The sequence below is a fragment of the Pleurodeles waltl genome, chromosome 11 (assembly GCF_031143425.1).
Source record: "Pleurodeles waltl isolate 20211129_DDA chromosome 11, aPleWal1.hap1.20221129, whole genome shotgun sequence".
Taxonomy (NCBI): Eukaryota; Metazoa; Chordata; class Amphibia; order Caudata; family Salamandridae; genus Pleurodeles; species Pleurodeles waltl.
The window spans coordinates 317606824-317628044 of NC_090450.1; the positions used below are offsets into that span (position 1 = coordinate 317606824).

The 21221-nt window shown below is 44.5% G+C and overlaps 1 protein-coding gene across 4 annotated transcripts in view; it reads right to left on the reverse strand.

The window, feature by feature from the left end:
• CEP63 (centrosomal protein 63) overlaps positions 1-21221 on the reverse strand; it is a 379989-nt gene that overhangs the window by 187220 nt on the left and 171548 nt on the right. For all 4 annotated transcript variants that reach the window (XM_069213574.1, XM_069213577.1, XM_069213576.1 and 1 more), the window contains one exon: positions 5917-6062. In XM_069213574.1, coding sequence (XP_069069675.1) covers positions 5917-6062 — 146 coding nt within the window. The remainder of the gene's footprint in view (positions 1-5916; positions 6063-21221) is intronic.

Sequence of the window (21221 nt, forward strand, 5' to 3'; positions counted from 1 at the left end):
TTTGCACTTGAGTTTTAGAGTGGTGCCGGCGTAGAGGGCGTTTCCGTAATCAAGCCTGCTGCTGATGAGTGCGTGAGTGACAGTTTTTCTGGTCTCTGTGGGGATCCATTTGAATGTTTTTCAGTATACGGAGTTTGTTGAAGCATGAGGAGGTAAGAGCGTTGATTTGTTGGGTCATAGAGAGGGAGGAGTCTAGGATGATGCTGAGGTTGCGTGCGTAGTTGGCGGGGGTGGGTGCAGGGCCTAGCGTGGTGGGCCACCATGGGGGGTCCCAGGTGTTTTTGTGTGGGCCAAAGAGGATTATTTCGGTTTTGCTTGAGTTGAGTTTCAGGTGGTTGGCTGTCATATATACATCACTTTTGTCAATATGTGTGTGGTTTCCCTGGGGGGAAAAGGGTCCGACTTGTCTAGTGGCAGTTTTAGTGCCATAAAGATGCGCAGAAGGTTTATATGCCTACTGCAAAGAGCACATCTGTATTTTATGTAAATAGCTGAGTACATTAGTAAAGTCTATGGAGAGATGAAGGGCACTTTTGCTGGGTGGTAATGAGGGAATCCGAGGAGGAGGGAGTGGGAGCACCAATAATGTTTGTTGGACTGGGCGCAGGAGGTGCTAAAGACTGTGACGAATGGTATGTGACAAGGTGTTTTTTGAGTGTCTTGAAAGTACGTGCTGATTGAGGGAAGAAGCGCAGGTAAGGTGGCCTCTACTGTTGCACGTATCTCACACACACCATCGATTTTGTGACTGTCTACGTAGGCTAGTGTTTTAGAGCAACAGTTTAGCCAATAGCAGAGATGGCATCTTGATGGATGACTGCTGCCTGCACTTGGGTTATAGAGGACCGCTCTGACATAGGATCAGAGACTGAGACATCAGATACTGAGACAGCATCTGAGGGATAGGACAATGGCGCAGACTCTGGGAGTGATTTTTCAGTCAGAGGAGTCCCATTCGAAAACTCCTCTTCCAGTACATTATGAGGGAGGTGATGAGGACAGTCCTGCTGTCCCTTCGCAAGCTGTTCGTGCAACTGGGTAATAGTGGGTTAGGCCAACCCAGAGAGCAGGTGAATGCGGCGGCAAGCAGAGAGAGAGTGCTCTCTTGGGAGCTCACCAATTTAGTTCAGCCCCAAATTCCACCACCCAAATCATATTGTGGAGACATCAAAATTGTCTATGGCAAAACAAACTGGTTTTGTAAGGCAGGCACCTGTGTTTTTGGTCCTGGATTCGGCGGCCATATAGAGAAACACACTAAACCCAAACATTTATGGAAACTAGACATTCGGGGGAGTCCACAGAGGTGTGACTTGTGTGGATTCCCCAAAGTTTTCTTACCCAGAATACCCTGCAAAGCTGAAATGTTGAAAAAAAACTCTATTTTTCTCGCATTTCTGTCACACAAACTACAGGAATATGCTGGGATCCACAACATTCCTACCACCCAGTGACTCCTCACCTGTCCTGATAAAAACACTACCCCACTTGAGTGCCTACACCAAGTGCCTGTGTCAGGAATGGATCACCCCAGGGTCAACAGCTGCCTCACGTAAGGACCAACATTGACCGTTGTGTGATCTAATCCTGTCGCAGGCACCAGGCCTAACCACAAAAGTGAGGTATCATATTTATCGGGAGACTTGGGGGAACGCTGGGTGGAAGGAAATTTGTGGCTCCTCTCAGATTCCAGAACTTTCTGTCACCGAAATGTGAGGAAAACGTGGTATTTTAGCCACATTTTGAGGTTTGCAAAGGATTCTGGGTAACAGAACCTGGTCCGAGCCCCACAAGTCACCTCATCTTGGATTCCCCTGGGTTTCTAGTTTTCAAAAATGTGCTGGTTTGCTAGGTTTCCCCAGGTGCCGGCTGAGCTAGAGGCCAAATTCCACAGGTAGGCACTGTTTTCTATGAAAAAATGTGATGTGTCCACGTTCTGTTTTGGGGCATTTCCTGTCGCGGGCGCTAGGCCTACCCACACAAGTGAGGTATCATTTTTATCGGGAGACTTAGGGGAACGCCGGGTGGAAGGAAATTTGTGGCTCCTCTCAGATTCCAGAATTTTCTGTCACCGAAATGTGAGGAAAACTTGTTTTTTTAGCCACTTTTTGAGGTTTGCAAAGGATTCTGGGTAACAGAACCTGGTCCGAGCCCCGCAAGTCACCCCTCCTTGGATTCCCCTAGGTCTCTAGTTTTCAGAAATGCACAGGTTTGGTAAGTTTCCCTAGGTGCCGGCTGAGCTAGAGGCCAAAATCTACAGGTAGGCACTTCTCAAAAAACACCTCTGTTTTCTTCCAAAAATGTGGATGTGTCCACGTTGCGCTTTGGGGCGTTTCCTGTCGCGGGCGCTAGGCCTACCCACACAAGTGAGGTATCATTTTTATCGGGAGACTTGGGGGAACGCCGGGTGGAAGGCAATTTGTGGCTCCTCTCAGATTCCATAACTTTCTGTCACCGAAATGTGAGGAAAACTTGTTTTTTTAGCCACTTTTTGAGGTTTGCAAAGGATTCTGGGTAACAGAACCTGGTCTGAGCCCCGCAAGTCACCCCTCCTTGGATTCCCCTAGGTCTCTAGTTTTCAGAAATGCACAGGTTTGGTAGGTTTCCCTAGGTGCCGGCTGAGCTAGAGGCCAAAATCTACAGGTAGGCACTTCTCAAAAAACACCTCTGTTTACTTCCAAAAATTTGGATGTGTCCACGTTGCGCTTTGGGGCGTTTCCTGTCGCGGGCGCTAGGCCTACCCACACAAGTGAGGTATCATTTTTATCGGGAGACTTGGGGGAACGCCGGGTGGAAGGCAATTTGTGGCTCCTCTCAGATTCCATAACTTTCTGTCACCGAAATGTGAGGAAAACTTGTTTTTTTAGCCACTTTTTGAGGTTTGCAAAGGATTCTGGGTAACAGAACCTGGTCCGAGCCCCGCAAGTCACCCCTCCTTGGATTCCCCTAGGTCTCTAGTTTTCAGAAATGCACAGGTTTGGTAGGTTTCCCTAGGTGCCGGCTGAGCTAGAGGCCAAAATCTACAGGTAGGCACTTCTCAAAAAACACCTCTGTTTACTTCCAAAAATTTGGATGTGTCCACGTTGCGCTTTGGGGCGTTTCCTGTCGCGGGCGCTAGGCCTACCCACACAAGTGAGGTATCATTTTTATCGGGAGACTTGGGGGAACGCCGGGTGGAAGGAAATTTGTGGCTCCTCTCAGATTCCAGAACTTTCTGTCACCGAAATGTGAGGAAAACTTGTTTTTTTAGCCACTTTTTGAGGTTTGCAAAGGATTCTGGGTAACAGAACCTGGTCCGAGCCCCGCAAGTCACCCCTCCTTAGATTCCCCTAGGTCTCTAGTTTTCAGAAATGCACAGGTTTGGTAGGTTTCCCTAGGTGCCGGCTGAGCTAGAGGCCAAAATCTACAGGTAGGCACTTCTCAAAAAACACCTCTGTTTTCTTCCAAAAATTTGGATGTGTCCACGTTGCGCTTTGGGGCGTTTCCTGTCGCGGGCGCTAGGCCTACCCACACAAGTGAGGTATCATTTTTATCGGGAGACTTGGGGGAACGCCGGGTGGAAGGAAATTTGTGGCTCCTCTCAGATTCCAGAACTTTCTGCCACCGAAATGTGAGGAAAACTTGTTTTTTTAGCCACTTTTTGAGGTTTGCAAAGGATTCTGGGTAACAGAACCTGGTCCGAGCACCGCGAGTCACCCCTCCTTGGATTCCCCTAGGTCTCTAGTTTTCAGAAATGCACAGGTTTGGTAGGTTTCCCTAGGTGCCGGCTGAGCTAGAGGCCAAAATCTACAGGTAGGCACTTCTCAAAAAACTCCTCTGTTTTCTTCCAAAAATTTGGATGTGTCCACGTTGCGCTTTGGGGCGTTTCCTGTCGCGGGCGCTAGGCCTACCCACACAAGTGAGGTATCATTTTTATCGGGAGACTTGGGGGAACGCCGGGTGGAAGGAAATTTGTGGCTCCTCTCAGATTCCAGAACTTTCTGTCACCGAAATGTGAGGAAAACTTGTTTTTTTAGCCACTTTTTGAGGTTTGCAAAGGATTCTGGGTAACAGAACCTGGTCTGAGCCCCGCAAGTCACCCCTCCTTGGATTCCCCTAGGTCTCTAGTTTTCAGAAATGCACAGGTTTGGTAGGTTTCCCTATGTGCCGGCTGAGCTAGAGGCCAAAATCTACAGGTAGGCACTTTGGAAAAAACAGCTGTGTTTTCTATAAAAAAAATAGGATGTGTCCATGTTGTGTTTTGGGGCATTTCCTGTCGCGGGCACTAGGCCTACCCACACAAGTGAGGTATCATTTTTATCGGGAGACTTGGGGGAACACAGAATAGCAAAACAAGTGTTATTGCCCCTTATCTTTCTCTACATTTTTTCCTTCCAAATATAAGAGAGTGTGTAAAAAAGACGTCTATTTGAGAAATGCCCTGCAATTCACATGCTAGTGTGGGCACCTCGGAATTCAGCGATGTGCAAATAACCACTGCTCCTCAAAACCTTATCTTGATCCCATTTTGGAAATGCAAAGGTTTTCTTGATACCTCTTTTTCACTCTTCATATTTCAGCAAATGAATTGCTGTATACCCAGTATAGAATGAAAACCAACTGCAGGGTGCAGCTCATTTATTGGCTCTGGGTACCTAGGGTTCTTGATGAACCTACAAGCCCTTTATATCCCCGCAACCAGAAGAGTCCAGCAGACAAAACGGTATATTGCTTTCAGAAATCTGACATCGCAGGAAAAAGTTACAGAGTAAAACATAAAGAAAAATGGCTGTTATTTTCAGCTCAATTTCAATATTTTTTTATTTCAGCTGTTATTTTCTGTAGGAAAACCTTGTAGGATCTACACAAATGACCCCTTGCTGAATTCAGAATTTTGTCTAGTTTTCATAAATGTTTAGCATTCCGGGATCCAGCATTGGTTTCACACCCATTCCTGTCACTAACTGGAAGGAGGCTGAAAGCACCAAATATAGTAGAAATGGGGTATGTCCCAGTAAAATGCCAAATTTGTGTTGAAAAATTTGGTTTTCTGATTCAAGTCTGCCCGTTCCTGAAAGGTGGGAAGATAGTGATTTCAGCACCAGAAACCCTTTGTTGATGGCGTTTTCAGGGAAAAAAACACAAGCCTTCTTCGGCAGCCCTTTTTTCCAATTTTTTTGGAAAAAACTAAATTTTCACTGTATTTGAGCTATTTTCTTGGTCTCCTCCAGGGGAAACCACCAACTCTGGGTACCATTAGAATCCCTAGGATGTTGGAAAAAAAGGACGCAAATTTGGCGTGGTTAGCTTATGTGGACAAAAAGTTATGAAGCCCTAAGCGCGAACTACCCCAAATAGCCAAAAAAAGGGCTCAGCACTGGGGGGGAAAAGGCCCAGCAGCTAAGGGGTTAATCATTTTGTTTTTATTTACCACAACTGCAACTGCACACTACCCTTCCCTTTTACAGTGCGTGAATTCCGATCTCCAGTTTAGAAAAACAATCAACAATAATGCCCTACAAATTTGCACTGGCTCTGTGAGAGCACAGTCAAGATAAAATTGTGTTAATCTATAAAAACACCGGATATTTCACAATTACAATTATCCTATATGTATTACACCAAATGCTGATTTTTATCCGTAGGTCTAAATATGCTATCTTTTCTTTCTATTATGATATACATTAACTGATCATGAGTGCCATGTTACTTACCAGAGTATTGGTCCTTGGATGTGCAGCTTCCTCTTTTTCTAATTATGAAGCATCACTCCAGATGTCAAACTCCTTGAATAAATCAGTGTACCTAATTTGATGCTAATCTCACAGTTTTATTATGATTAATCACACTGAATGATGATGTCCATGTTTTATTATGTGAATCATAGTATCAATCACAGGGTGATTAGTTCCAAGTTAAACAATTAACACATCTCACCGAATGCTGACCTCCTTTGCTTGGAGATTCTCCTTCACTCTTGTCAGTTCTTTCTGGGTCTTCTCCCCCTGGGATTGAGCTTTTTGCAAGAAATGCTCCTGGGAGAGCAGTGTGGCTTTCAGCTCTACCTTCTCTGCCTGCAGCACCTGAGACAGTAAATAAATTAATGTTATTCAAACACAGTCCTCTCAACAAATATTTACAATACTTCTTCATTCATTTTATCAGCATGAACCACAGTTTTATCTAAAAGCGGCACTTTATCCTACAGACAGACATTTGCCTATTCAAAGCCTGTCATCTTTAAAAAGGTGATGATAGCAATTTTAGTATTTTATGCTACAAGGATATATTTACAACACATTCTCATTAAAATAGTTTTTGAGTTTAAAAAGTCATGCCAAAGTTTTACATGAACCTGCTGATGAAATATATAACTGACTGACATAACCACACTAGATTAATGTCAGTGAAGCCTATGGTGGATCCAAATAAGCAACTTGCACACTGAACACATTCTTGGTGCCCGGTTCTCAAAAGTATAGGCACATCTAAAATTTAGTTAGATGTATAAATACTTTCATTTATGTGTTCATATCAACATCACTGATTTACAGGATGTAAACTCCATGAGTAATTATTGTCTATTACATATGAGTTTGTTAATGGAAATCCTCACATGGGAAATTACATCGCTTTGGAGAAGTTTTCTTGTACGTAAACCTGTTATCAGTGTAAAGTATTCCAGGGTGGGTATTGCAGGCTAGGGATACTTGCAGCACACATACACAAAATTTAAAGTAGGCATGAAATTACAAACCTTATGCACATGATTTGTACCTCGAAAAAGTTCAAAAATGAGCAAGTTACATGCCTTCACATAATAAAACTTCAAGTGTGAACCGTATTTAACTGTAGATTCCTCACATTTAGAATATGACCCACACACCAGATTGGATCAGGAAAATTAAACAGTAGTGATCCTGAGCGACACTAGAGATTGAGCAGGTCCGCATTTAAGTGCCACCAATCTGTGCCAACGTCAATTTCTTGCTTAACTCTCTACAACCTTGAAAGCAGAAAACATAACAACTGGAGGTACCAGTGTGCAAATCTCTAATTTGGGGCCTACTTCGTTGGTAAAAGGAGACTGCTCCACAGAACAGGGAGGTGGAAGGCAGTCAGGAATCTGCAGTTAAACAGAGTTTCCATCAGAAACAGTGTTAACCGAAGGTAAGTTACCTGATGTTCTGATAGATACTTCTGACTTCAGATTCTTCACCTTTAGAATAGGAAGGGTGATGGATTGCTCGATGTGAAAGGCAAAACGGCTTTTGACAAGAAGACTGTCCTGGGCCTTCACAGCAGTTTTGCCTGAAAAAGGTAGTAGAAAGTGGTTGACAGAGCCTGCAGTTCACCCATACGACGAGTTGAAGTGACTGCAATAAGGAGGACAGTTCTTAATGTTAGACGATTCCACAAGCAGCTGTGCATCGGCTTGAAAGGGGGTACGCACGAGAATAATCAATCAATGTGGAGAGAAACCGTTGCCAACCAGGGAATACCTTCCTATTTGTAAAAGGACTCTCACCCACTAGCACTCACAAGTGGCATGCTTCATCCTCACGTCCTCACCCAGAATACCTATTGTGTCTGGATCAGCTCTATCTTCAAAATAAGGGAGCTCTTACTAGGGATGTTTTTTAGTGGTGGAATATGTGCTGTATATAAAATTGTCTCTGGCCCATTTGTACAATTTATTATGTTTAAGGGTACTCAGACAAGATTAAAACCAAACATGATGCTAGTGGAGACAGTTAGTGATCCAATGCATCAAAAGTGGGTATACATATTTCAGCCACCATAGTTCATCCCCGATGGGTCTTGTGGCTTTCCACAGGACCTATGTAACAGCAGTTCCCTGCCTTTCATATGCAAGGAGTTTTTTTAATGTTATGATTTGTAATCTACTAATTGTAATACATCTTATCAGTTGTGTGGGGGACTAATAATTCAATTATGAAAGTCTTACTTACACACTCATAAGGTTCATCTTAATACGCAACTGACGAGGTGCGTCATAGTTACACCTCATGTGTATGGTTGTACGTTGTGTCACAGCCCCCTCTAATATGGCCACTATGCACGAGAGGACCAGTCCAGAGTGAAGGAGAAAGGTCGTTGAGTAGAGCTATACCTGGTTTCCTCAATAGGGAGAGAATATTGTAAGGAAACATATGCTAGTTGTTAGAACTGGGGTCTGACACACACACACACACACACACACCACACCACACCACACCACACCACACCAGTTTAGAAAAATAGCCAATATTTATGTGAGTGAAACGACAAAAGTGCAACATACACAAGCACAGATATCACTTTTAAAAAGCTGCTCAGGGTCTTAATCCAGAGGAATCAATGTTTGTGCCTCTTGTTGGCATCAAAAACAAGGACGATGCAGGTCCACAGAGGAGGTGAAGCGCCAGAAAATAAGGGAAGCGTCTGTTCCTTATTGCCCAGGGGAGGTGATGCGTCAGTTCCTTACTGACAGGGGAGGTGATGTGTTTTTGTGTAGAGTGATGCTCTTCACAGTAGGGTAACCTCCAGCCTGGAACACTCCAGAGACTCAAAATGGGGTTTCTGTACCTACATATCATCAGCCACACCGAAGAGTGATCAGTGGAAAAACAAAAGGCTGGTCTACCCTAAGAGTTTTTTTTACCTTCAATATTAGAGACTGTAGTCCTACCAATCACCTCCACCATTTACCAAATGGAAGTGCTATAGGAAGACTAATCAGCAGCTGCCCTTAGCAAAGGGCAAATCAAATTTCTAAAAAAGGCTTGTCTTATCCCTCCCTCATTTTAGTGTTTAAGTATCCTCATTGTTGCTTCAGGAAGGTCAGCAAATCAATTTCACTATGAGGGAAAACAACCTCACGTTCATTGTGTGCAAATGACTGGGTCATGGGCAGCCAAAATGGATCCCATCACCCTCCTTTAATCTGGTTATCTCATACATACCATGCATATAACAGGCAGGTCACATAAAAAAATTCACACAAGACACGTTGGAGCTAGGATATGCCTTAACGCATAGAAATGAATTTACACAAGCGTGTCAGTAGGCCTCCACTCAAGTGACAAAGATAAAAAGATCTGTACACTTCTATGGATTCACAAAACATGGCGTGCTGCCACCACCACTCTATATACTAAGCACTATGCAATAAGACCACGGCAGGGACAGTAATCTACAGCCTTTATAATGAGGGCATGCTTGGTTTGCCCCTGCAGGTCACAGGACCAGGACTTTACTCATGCCAAGGGACAAGCCTAGGCTTTTGCACATACACTAGATTAATTTGCAACCAGTGTAGGAAACTGGGTTGTGGTTGCAGAAGCCCTCAACCTTTTCCTTGGTTTCTGATGCAACGTTGACTGAAGTGCACTGGGTTCCTGCTAACCAGGTCCTCTGTGCCAGTGTTCCTTCTCCAAAAACAAGTCCACTGGTCACTTGATCCCCAGGCCTTTAGCACCCGTTTTAAGTCCCTAGTAAATGGTACCACTGGTCTCTAGGGCATAGTTATTAAAGTGGTCCTTAAGAGCTGCAGTTTAAATAGTGCCACTCTAAGGGACCCAGCAACAACTCGTACAGACTGCCACTGAAGACTGTGTGACAAGGTGCTCCAAAAACTGAAAACACAACATGGCACACACTTGTGTGCCATGCCCCCTAACACTGCCTGAAATATTTGTAAGTCACCCCTTCAGCAGGTATTATAGCCCAAGGACAAGGTGCATTATATTACAGGTGAGGGCATATCTGCATGAGCAAATATGCCCTTACTATGTCTTCGTCAATTCTGACTCTACACAACAGAGAGAGTAAGAAGAGAAAGAAAAACCAGCCCCATTTCCCTTACTTCATATGTCCAACAAAAAGAATTAGCTTGCTACCATACATTCAACTGTCACTCATGTGAAGTAACTATTGTCTCAGGAAACCCATTCGTCTTTTTAAAATAACCCTCACCCATCAACCGAGTTGGTGGCATGCTTCATCACTGGATTCCACCCAAGATATTGAGTGCATTTTAGGTGTGCTGTGACGCATAAAGTTCTGCGGAGCTGGGTACTTTCTTTGTGATGAGATGAATATGAGTTAAATTCTTTAAACTATCTCCATTATATCTGCCCCTTAAGGTTAAGATATAATAATGGACTCCTTGGGTAGAGTTAAAAACAGTGGTGGTTGTGAAGTGAGAAGTCAGGGGCCTCTCACATCTTAGTGTTTGGTTGAAATGTTTCATCTAACAGTGTCTGCTGGTTGAGTCACAAAGGCTTTCTTCAGGACCAAGGTGTGAACGCATACACTTTAAGGAATTGGTGTATGTAGTGGTTTATTTGTGACTTACAACTTTCAGCCAACTTCTTTTAGTATCTGTAAACAGTTAATACAGCGAGACAAACATAATGCATCAAGAAACAGTAGATTAAACAGCATTGATGAGGATAATGCAGAGCTGGCACAGAGGTTGTGTCTCATGCAACATGCTCATCATGCGTTTGGACAAATGTGTTTGGTTTTTGACACACAAGTGTTGTGTTCAAGACACATGCAGTTGTCTAACATTTTATGGGTCTGTATATGAAAATCACCCTCCATACCATTTCAGTGTATATAGTCCTTCATAATATAAAAGGGCAATTTAAATTTCAACACTCTCTCATTACATTTGCCACATATCACTAGTTGTGACAATGAACACCTCACAGCTCTTTGTACCCATATCATTCAAAAGTAAGCATAACGCTCATGCAATCAGGCAAAAAAACAATGCTGCGTGGTGTCATATGGCATATATGGCACAGGATGCACGGTCTCACACCCTATGTTATTGTTTTAACCTACATCTTCATGGTAAAACAACACAAGCGGCACAACATTCACTGTGCGACATGCCATAAGGTAAGTGATAGGAGAACCAGCAAAAGGACAGAAATTTCCCCTTTGTGTCATATATTAGTGTCAACTAGGGCAAAATGGATCCCGGGGGAGACGATGCCTACCGTCATACCTAAGATGCACTCGGCATCTTAGGTGGGAACCCAATGATGAAGCATGCCACCAACTAGGTTGGTGAGTGAGGGTGCTTTTAAACTGAGCCAGTAGTTGATTGACATGAGACAGTTGAATGGCAAGGTAGCAAGCTTTTTTTTTTTTTATTTTTTTTTTTCTGTCCTCATAAGAAGTCCAGCAACTCTGCTCGAGGGTCATCAACCTGCGTCCAGCATGGTGATCCAGTTTAAATAGGTCAAACCTAAGCAGACACAGCTCTTCACCTCTCCCGGACATAACCAATGCTCATAAGCATGACAGACCCACAGTATGCTCCAAAACAATCAAAGAAAGAAAACTGTAGGAATTAATCACACCAGAAGCCCGGGAGGGAAAGAGGGGGAAAAAAAAGAAGGGGTAATCATTGGACTATATTCCAAGAGTAATTCCATTTTGCCGAACATTTTCCCAGATGGCCCAGCATTCGTCATTATTACTCAACGGGCAACTACGTTCCTAACAGGAAAAATAATCTATAGAAAACAACCAATCAGAAACATTCGGAGGTGTGGGCATGATCCATTTTAAACATATTTGTCTCCTAGCCAGCAGCCTCAACAGAAACAATAAACACTTGTACGGCCTGGAGAGCTTCTGGTCCCATGAGCAGCTAGGAGAGACCCCAAAAAACACTAAAGAGGGGGTCACTTCCACCTCAATACTTATAAACTATTTAAGAAAACCATTGATGCAAGACCAAAAGAACACCTAAATTAGGACAGCTCCAGAACATATGTATATCATTTGCATTAAGGTCACCACATCGTGGACACTTTTTTTTCTGACTTTCCTAAAGTGGATAACTTCTGGGGGGACCAATAGACCCTGTACATCGTAAACAAGTGATACTTTTTCAAAGTGGCTGATCTAGTTACCGACCAGAGCATAGAGCTTGACGATTCCCAGGTATGTACTATATCTAAGTCTGGAAAAACCTTTCCCCATTTCTTCTCAGGTAGCAAAACCACTGAATCTGAAGCATCAAGCAACACCTGATACCAAACAGAGATTTCTTTGTGAAAAAAGACCGAGGATAATTTCTCTTCTCAGTAATTATACACAACCCCTTTCTCATGAAGGGAGGCCGCCCAGCTCGCTACCTGCAAATATTTAAACCTTCAGAGTTTATAATCTGTTAATTCCTGAAGCCTTGACCAGGGCACCAACTTGGCCTCCTCCAAAATTTGTCCCCACCTCGTCACTCCCTTTAATGCAAGGGCCAGTTTATCTAAAAGAAGCTCAGGAGTATCGGGAGAATCCCAGACCGGAGCCCGGGGACTTTAATAAGGAATACGCAAAACTTGGCATACCAACCACCACACTCTAGCAGCGTCCTTAAGAAGCTTCAGACTAATCTTTTTAAAGAATTTCGGATGACCAAACTTAAACAGAAAGAAACTGCCAGCCACCAAAAACTCTTGAGTCACTGCGCCCCAAAAAGACATGTATTCAAACCTATCCCGTAACAGAATCCTAACATTCTTCAGATGAAAAGCCAAGAAGTATTTATAAAAATCTGGAGCTGCAATCCCCCCTTTTCTCTTGGACCTACACAATTTTTGCCAGGCAATCCTAACCCCTCTAGAGGACCATACAAACGAGGTTAAATCAGCTTGCATCTTCTGGAACCAACTCTTCTTAAATTCCAGGGGGATGGCATTAAACATGAATGTAAATTTAGGAAGAATAATCATTTTCAGAAGATTAACTCTTCCTATAAAAGACAGAGGGAGCCCAGCCCAGATTCTAAGCAAGTTACGAGTCTCCTTGCAAAGCTTATCAAAGTTGATCCTAGCCAATTCATTAAGGTTGGGGATAACTTGAATCCCCAGGTACCTGATCTGTTGCTTAACCAGAGGGCTATCAAAGGTAGTATTCCAACACATGACTTCAGTTTTCTCGGGGTTAACAGAGTAGCCCGACACTTCACCAAAATCCTTTAAACGTTGTGAAATTCTGGAGAAAACGTGTGTCAAATCTCCAGTATGGATCATAAGGTCATCAGCATACAAAGCAATCTTCTTCTCCCAGCACACACATAGAAAAGGAGGGATCTCTCTATCCCCCTAATTGTTGCTGCTAAAGGTTCAATATATAAATAAAAAAGAAGAGGAGACAGTGGACAGCCCTGACGCGTCCCTCTCTGAATCCTAAATCTGGAAGAAATCCTATCGCTGATCAAAATACAAGTGGACGGGTCTTTATAAATAGCCTGAATGGCCCCAATAAATTTTGAACCCAACTTAAAAGCCTCCATTATACATTGTAAAAAACACCAATTCACCCGGTCAAAAGTTTTGGCTGCGTCAAAAGTAAGAACCAATAGGGGAACTTTTTCAGAAATCGCCAAGTCCACCGCACCAACAGGTCATGAGTTAGCTCGTGCAAATGCCTGCCTCTGACAAACCCCTTCTGGTCCATGTGAATCAAATTGCAAATCAAGTCCTGGAGCCTATTGGACAGAATATGGGTATAAAGCTTATAATCTGAGTTCAACAGAGATATTGGCCCATACGAACTGCAAAAGGCCGGATCTTTCCCTGGTTTCAAAAGGAGGCTAATAACCGCCTCACCCCAAGACTTAGGCATATCAACCCCTTCCTGTAGAAGGAGATTAAACCACTCTGTCAAAATCGGCACCAACTCTTCGCAAAGATTACCATATAGCTCATTAGGCAGACCATCTGGGCCTGGAGCCTTCCCTTTCTTTAGCTTCTGAATTGCAGCTCTCACCTCCCCAGAATCTATTTTCCTGACCAGTTGCTTCTGATCCATGTCTGTTAACTGAGGGAGATGAAGCGCATCCAGATACGTCATTGCCGACGTTTCAGAGAAATGCAGATCTTCTGTAAAAAGACTCTGAAAAAAGCCAACAAAGGCCTCCTCTATCTCAGTTTCGGCTGTGGATAAAGCTCCCGTAACCTCTGATCGGACTGACTAAATAATATTCTTGGAGCGGTCTGATTTAGTTTTCCAAGCTTAAAGCTTCCCACAGCCTTCCCCATATTCATAGTGGGCGAACCTGCTACATTCCCATGCCCTTCTAGCTGTCCTCTCTAGAAGTAACCCCTGCTCAGATCTTGCCAATTCTAACTGAGCATTAAGATACCCCAACTGGCTCTCCTCACCCATTAAAGTAGCCTCCTGGAAGGAAGCCACCTGAAGCTCAAGTTGTTTTAATTGATTTATTTCCTCCCTGTGTCTATAGGTGGCCAACCCCACAAGCCTGCCTCTAATAAATGCTTTATAAGCGTCCCACAATATCTGCAATGTGGTGGATCCATAATTAAATTCGAAAAATTAATTAGTCTCCTTCCTCAAGCAATCCACAATCAACTCATCCAAAAAGAGAACACGATTAGCTGTCCACCTAAGAGTAGGCACTTGAATATTAAGGGAGACTTGCATTATTACCGCTGAATGATCTGAAAGATGTGCCGGGACATGGCAAACCGATATTACCATAACCCTTAGCTGATGCTGAATTAGAAAAAGATCTATCCTCGAACGATGACCATACTTCTTGTTATTAAATGTGTACCTAAGGCCCCCCCCGCCCTTCTGATGCCAAATATCTATCAAACCAAGGTCTAACATTCCTTGTTTTATCCATAACCGAGACTTAGGTGAATTCATCGTTGGTCTTAGCGTAGACTTATCTAGCATTGGGTTCAATAAAACATTAAAATCCCCCCCAACTACAATCGGGTACTTAGCAACCAATAAATGGTCAAAAAGCTCTTGAAAAGGTGAGGGGTCATTGACATTAGGCCCGTAATACCCAGCAATCGTAAACCAGACTCCATATAAGGCAGCCTCCACATTCAACCACCTGCCCTTAGGGTCCTTCTTGACATTTGCAACCTTCACACTTACCAATTTCTTGATAAGAATTGCCACCCCCTTAACTGCGCATGATTGGTTAGTGCATGCGCAATAACCCACCCAGTTCAAATATTTAAGATACACATTCCATTCAGGCTATAACAAGTGAGTTTCTTGTAAAATAATCACTTCCTCTTCTACCCTTTTTAAGAACTAAAAAATTCTCCTCCTCCTCCCAGGAACCCGCAAACCATTAACATTCCACGATAGAAAATTCAACAAGGTCCTCTTCTGACTAGCCATTATCGACAAAAGGAAGTTTATCACAAAAAGACCATAAACTTAGCAAATAGTCGAAGTCCCTCATACGAGTACATACCACACCACTGAGGAAATTTTCAATCATATGCATATTTCCCCATACCCCCCCCCCCATACCTCATCCCTAGTGAAAAACACTACCTGACCTATGTCCCAGGTACACCCCATTCCTCCACCACCACCCATGGGAAGCCTCCATTTCCTTCTAATAGGGTGACTGTTACCACCCATATGAGCTCAATCCGGTTGGCTCTTTTTGAAGAAATAAACAATTAACGTGAAATCTTCATTTTCTCAATTAATGCCTGAACTTCCACTGGTTCCCTAATATTGTACATAGTATTGTGCCACATAATCTTCAAAAACACCGGGAACCTCATCTGAACTGTGGCGTCAAAAGACCTGAGGTCCTGCATATATTTCCCTAATTCCCACTGCCTATCCAGGGTTGCTTTGGAGAGATGGAATGGTTTCTTACCTGTAACTCCAGTTCTCTCGTAGGGGTATTTCCATGATAGTCATAAGCACTGAATAGTTCTGCGCGCCTGCGGGGACCCCGGAGCACTGATGTGAAGTATATTCTTAAGTGCAAATACCAGCCCTTTGAAAAAAAAGGTCTGTCAAAAAACACTTAAGAATAACAATGTGCAGCCTATGCGAACAGCTACACAGGCCAAATTGTTAAAAGAAAACAGTTGTAGTGTAAATTCACGTTTAAACATCTATTTATTCTATAAATGTAATAACAAATACATTCTCATATTTTATTTACACCTCTCATGAGAATAAAACAATGCAGGGCAGTGTAGCCCATAGGCTGCCATTATACAAAATGAAAATAGAGCTGTGCCTTTAAGAAAGTAAAGTCTTACTGTTTCCCATCATGCACAGCAAAAGGCAGCTGCCTCAGTTCTTTTTGGAGGCTTGTAACCTGACATGAAGGAACAAAACATTTGTTGGAGTACCAACATCGATAATATTCATGGCAACTTGTTCTATGTCAACTCCACCGGGGAGGAGGGAGGGTTGCTTATGACTATCATGTAAATAGCCCTACGAGAGAACTGGAGTTACAGGTAAGAAACCATTCCTTCTCTCGTAGGGGATTTCCATGTATAGTCATAAGCACTGAATAGAGTAGCAAGCCCATCCCCATAACCGCGGTGGAGTAGACAGAAGAATACTGACAAAAAACATGAATCATGCAAATAAATTCTTAAGCAAGGCCTGTCCAACCTGTGCATCTGCCCTAGCGTCTGTATCAAGGCAGTAATGCTTAGTAAAGGTATGGACCGACTTCCAAGTGGCAGCCTTGCATATTTCTGCCAAAGGGACATTTCTCATCAAGGCTGCAGTAGCTGCCTTCCCTCTAGTAGAGTGGGCTTTTGGCCTACCACCAAGGGATTTGTTTGCTAACTGATAACATAACATTATACATGAAACAATCCACCTGGATAAAGATTGTTCAGACGTGCCCAACCTTGTTCTAACTGGGCCATAGTTAATAAAAAGCTGTTGTGATTTACGTAAGCTTTTTGTCCTGTCCAAGTAAAATTTCAAGACTCTCTTTACATCCAGAGAGTGCAGAGTTCTCTCAGCAGGAGTAGTTGGATTTTGAAAGAAAGTCGGTAATGAAATTGTTTGGTTCACATGAAAGTCGGAGACTACTTTAGGTAAAGATTTTGGATGAGTTCTCATTACCACTTTCGCAGAATGAAAAACTGTGTAGGGTTCTTGTGCGCAAAGGGCCTGGATTTCGCTAACCCTACGCGCTGAAGTGATTGCCACCAGAAAAGCAGCTTTCCATGTGAGATGTTGAAGCGATGCCTTATGTATTGGCTCGAATGGAGGCAGCATCAGACGTGATAGGACAACATTCAGTTCCCATGGAGTAGAAGGCTTTCTAATGGGAGGAAAAACCTTTTTTAAACCTTCCAGGAAGTCCTTAATAATCGGAATCCGAAAAAAGGAAGTTTGTGAAGGACTCTTTCTGTATGCCGTTACAGCCGCCAAGTGAACCTTTATTGATGACAGTTGTAAGCCCGATTTTGCCAAACTTAACAAGTATGGCAGGATAGATTCCTCTCCACAGGAAATCGGGTCAATGTTGTTGTCTAAACACCAGATACAGAATCTTTTCCACTTGCTTGCATAAGCTGATCTTGTGGAAGGACGCTTTGCTTCTTTCAGAATTTCCATACAGTCCTGAGGTAGGTTCAAGTGTCCATATTGCACTAGCTCAGGAGCCATGCTGCCAAACTCAACGATGAGAGGTTGTGATGAGATATCTGCCCTCTGAACTTCGTGAGCAGGTCCGGACGATAAGGCAGCCTGATGTGTGGTTTGAGTGACCGGTGAAGAAGGTCTGGGAACCACCATTGGCGTGGCCATTTCGGAGCAATTAGGATCATTTTGGACTGAGCATTGGATAACTTCTGGAGGACCGCCGGAATCAGGGGAAGCGGTGGAAAGGTGTAAAGAAATGCTCCTGACCAGCTTATCCACAGGGCATTCCCCAGTGTCCCTGGATGGTAATATCTGGAGGCGAAGTTTTGGCATTTTTTGTTTTCTGGGGTTGCGAATAGGTCTATAGAGGGGGTACCCCATAGTGCGAAAATGGAACGAACGACGTCGTCGTGTAGCACCCATTCGTGGTTCTTGTCCATTACCCGACTGAGGGCATCCGCTTGAACATTCTGGATGGCGGGCAGGTGAGTTGCCACTAGCGACAGGTTCCTGGCTAGAAGCCAATGCCAGATTGTCTGAGCCGCTCTGGATAAAATTCTGGACCTGGTGCCTCCTTGTTTGTTGACGTAGTACATAGTGGCCACGTTGTCTGTCTGGAGAAGGAGAGTTTCCGCTCTCAGAGGGGGAAGGAAGGCTTTGAGCGCAAGGTGGACTGCGCGAAGTTCCAGCAGGTTGATGTGATAGAGGCTCTCTCTCGGTGACCACTTGCAGTGACGCATCTGTTACGATGGTTTGAGCTGGAGGCTGTTGTTGGAACGGAATCCCCACCAAGAGATTGCTGGGTAAACACCACCACTTGAGGGATTGTAGGGCGTGGGGAGAAAGCAGGACTTTGTTCTCCCAATCGTCCATCAGTTGACACCACTGATCCTCCAGGTTTTCCTGTAATGGTCTCATATGGAGGCGAGCATTGGGAACAAGATGGATACAAGACGCCATCGAGCCCAGTAGAGAAGCTATTACTCTTGCAGTGGTCTGAGGACTTTCCTGCAGTTGTTTGCACTTTTGGAGAATCGATAATCGTCGTTCCTCCGAAGGAAACACCTTTCCTAGATTGGTATCTATAATGGCCCCTAAGTAATGCAACCTCTGAACAGGCGTTGCTGTGGATTTCAGGAGATTGACTTGAAGACTGAGCTTCTGCAACAGCTGTAGAGTCCATTTGAAATGTTGTTGCGCCTCTAGATAACTGGAGGCCTTTATGAGCCAATCGTCTAGATAGGGGTAGACAAATATTTGTTGTTTCCTCAAGTGGGCGGCTACCACCGCCATGCATTTGGAAAAAGTTCTCTGCGCTGATTTGAGGCCAAAGGGTAGAACCGCAAATTGGTAATGACGTTTTCCGACGGTGAACCTTAGGAATTTTCGATGTTTCTTGGTCACCGGAATATGAAAGTAAGCGTTGCAAAGGTCTATTGCACAGAGCCAGTCGCCCTGACGTAGATGTGGGTAAATTTGGTGCAAGGATAGCATCCTGAATTTCTCTTTGCGAATCCACTTGTTTGCTGTCCTTAGATCTAAAATGGGACGAAACTCTTGTTTGTCTTTTTTCGGTACAAGGAAATATCTCGAATAAATCCCCTTCCCTTGCTGGCTGATCGGGACGGGTTCTATGGCTCTTTTTTGCAATAGGATAGTGACTTCTAACTGAAGAGCTTCGAGATGGTGGTTGGCTGTTTTGGGTGGAACAGATGGTGGAGGACTGATGAATCTGAGAGCGTAACCATGTCTCACAATATTCAATACCCAGGCGTCTGATGTGATGCGTAGCCACTCGTCCAGATGATTTGAGATACTTCCCCCTACCGGAGTGGATAACGGAGGAGGGGGAAGCAAAGATTCAGGGCTTAGACGCGGGAGCCTGTCGAGTTGTCTGAGTTTGAGGTGTTGAACGACCCCTTGTCGACCTTCGCTGTGTGGAGAAACCCCTTTGATGCTGCTGATGTTGCTGTTGTTGGGGGCGTGAAGACATCCAGTGTGGTGACTGATACCGGTGGGTGAAAAGTCTTCGCTGATATGGACGGAATACCTTTTGTTGTTCTTTCGGTCTTTCCATGCCTACCGCTTTCAGGGTATCTAGCTCAGCCTTCATTCTGGCCATCTCGTCATCGGCATGAGAACCGAACAAGGTGGAGCCCGATAAAGGTAAATTTTGTATTCTCTGTTGTGCTTCTGTTTTGAGAGATGTAAGTCTCAACCATGCATGCCTTCTGAGCGCTATTCCGTGAGCATAATTGTGTGCGGATAGTACCGAAGAGTCAGCTGCAGCACTTATAACTTGGTTAGAAACCATGGCTCCCTCGCCCACGACCTCCAGGAAATCTTCCCTTTTGTCCTTAGGAAGATGTTCAGCAAACTGCATTATAGAGTCCCAGAGGGCCCGATCGTATCGCCCTAATAAAGCAGTAGCGCTGGCTGCTTTCATTGTGATGGCTGCAGTAGAACATACTTTTCGTCCTGCAGCATCTATCTTTCTGCTCTCTTTATCTGGAGGTGAAGAGGAAGACGGTGATATCGAATGCAATTTCTTTGCCGCTACTATGACCACCGAATCCGGTACTGGGTCCGACCTCAAGAATAGAGGATCTTGTTCTGGTGGACGATATTTTTTAATAAGTCTGGAAGGAGCAGACTTCGTTGCGGCCGGTGCAAGGAAAATATCCATTGCTGGTTCAAGAAGACCTGGAACCAGTGGAAGCAAAGGTCTGGAGGATGTCCTGTGATGTAAGGTCTCGAAGATTACTGACGTCGATGGGGCAGGTACCGCCAGCGGGATGTTCAGTTTGGTCGCCCCTCGTACTAAGACCTCCTGGAACGTATTCACATCATCTATGGGGACACTCTCGGGGACGGTGAGTCCGATAGGTTTGGAGAGTAGTCCCGTGTAGATGAAGAAGAATGTCTGTGATGTGAATGTTGAGATCTCTGTCGTGATTCATGACGATGGTGCCGAGAGGAAGATGAGCGTCTAGAGGAATGTCCAGAACGTCTTACAGATCGCGTTGGAGTCCTCAAAACAGACTCTGAAGGAGGAGCCGGAAGAGGAGCCGTAGGTGTTACCGGCGTCTGCGGCAACGGCGATTGTCGAGGAGAGAGTTGTGGAGACGCTGGAAGCAGGATGAGTGAGGCCGAGGATTCTGACGTTGTATAAACCCTTCTAGGCCTTTTTGATTGTCGTCTCGACGTCGACACACTCCTCGACGTCGAAGTACGGTGACGGCGAGTGCCCCTCGACGTCGATTCTTCTCGCCGTTGAGAACCTCTCGACGATGACCCTTGACGTCGCTGTGGTGACGGCGAACGCCTCCGACGGAGAGCACTCTCTCTCGACGGTGATCGCCCTTGCCGTGTCGACGGCGAGCCGGACTGAGATCTCCTCGACGTGGAACGTCCTCGCCGTGTCGACGGCGACCCAGATCTCGACGGCGAGTGTCCACGCCGTCTCGACGGCGAACGATGTCTCTTCCTCGCCGCTGAACCACTCCTCAACGTCGTCGGAGACCTACGTTTTTGAGCAGGTCTGGTCGGAGTTATAGAGGAAACAGGGTGAGCCCTGGTAGAAGACTGACCTTCTCCTCGCTCTGTGGTAGAATGACCACTTTTTCTCCTGTCCTCTTTCGCCTGAAGTCGGATTTTCTCCCTGTCACAAAGAGTTCTTCTGGAGAAAGTTTTACAGATGTCACACGACTCCGGTTTGTGGCTGGATGGAAGGCAAATTATACAGACCCGATGTGGATCTGTTTTAGCCTTTTTTCTGCCACAAGAAGGGCATTTCTCAAAAAGTG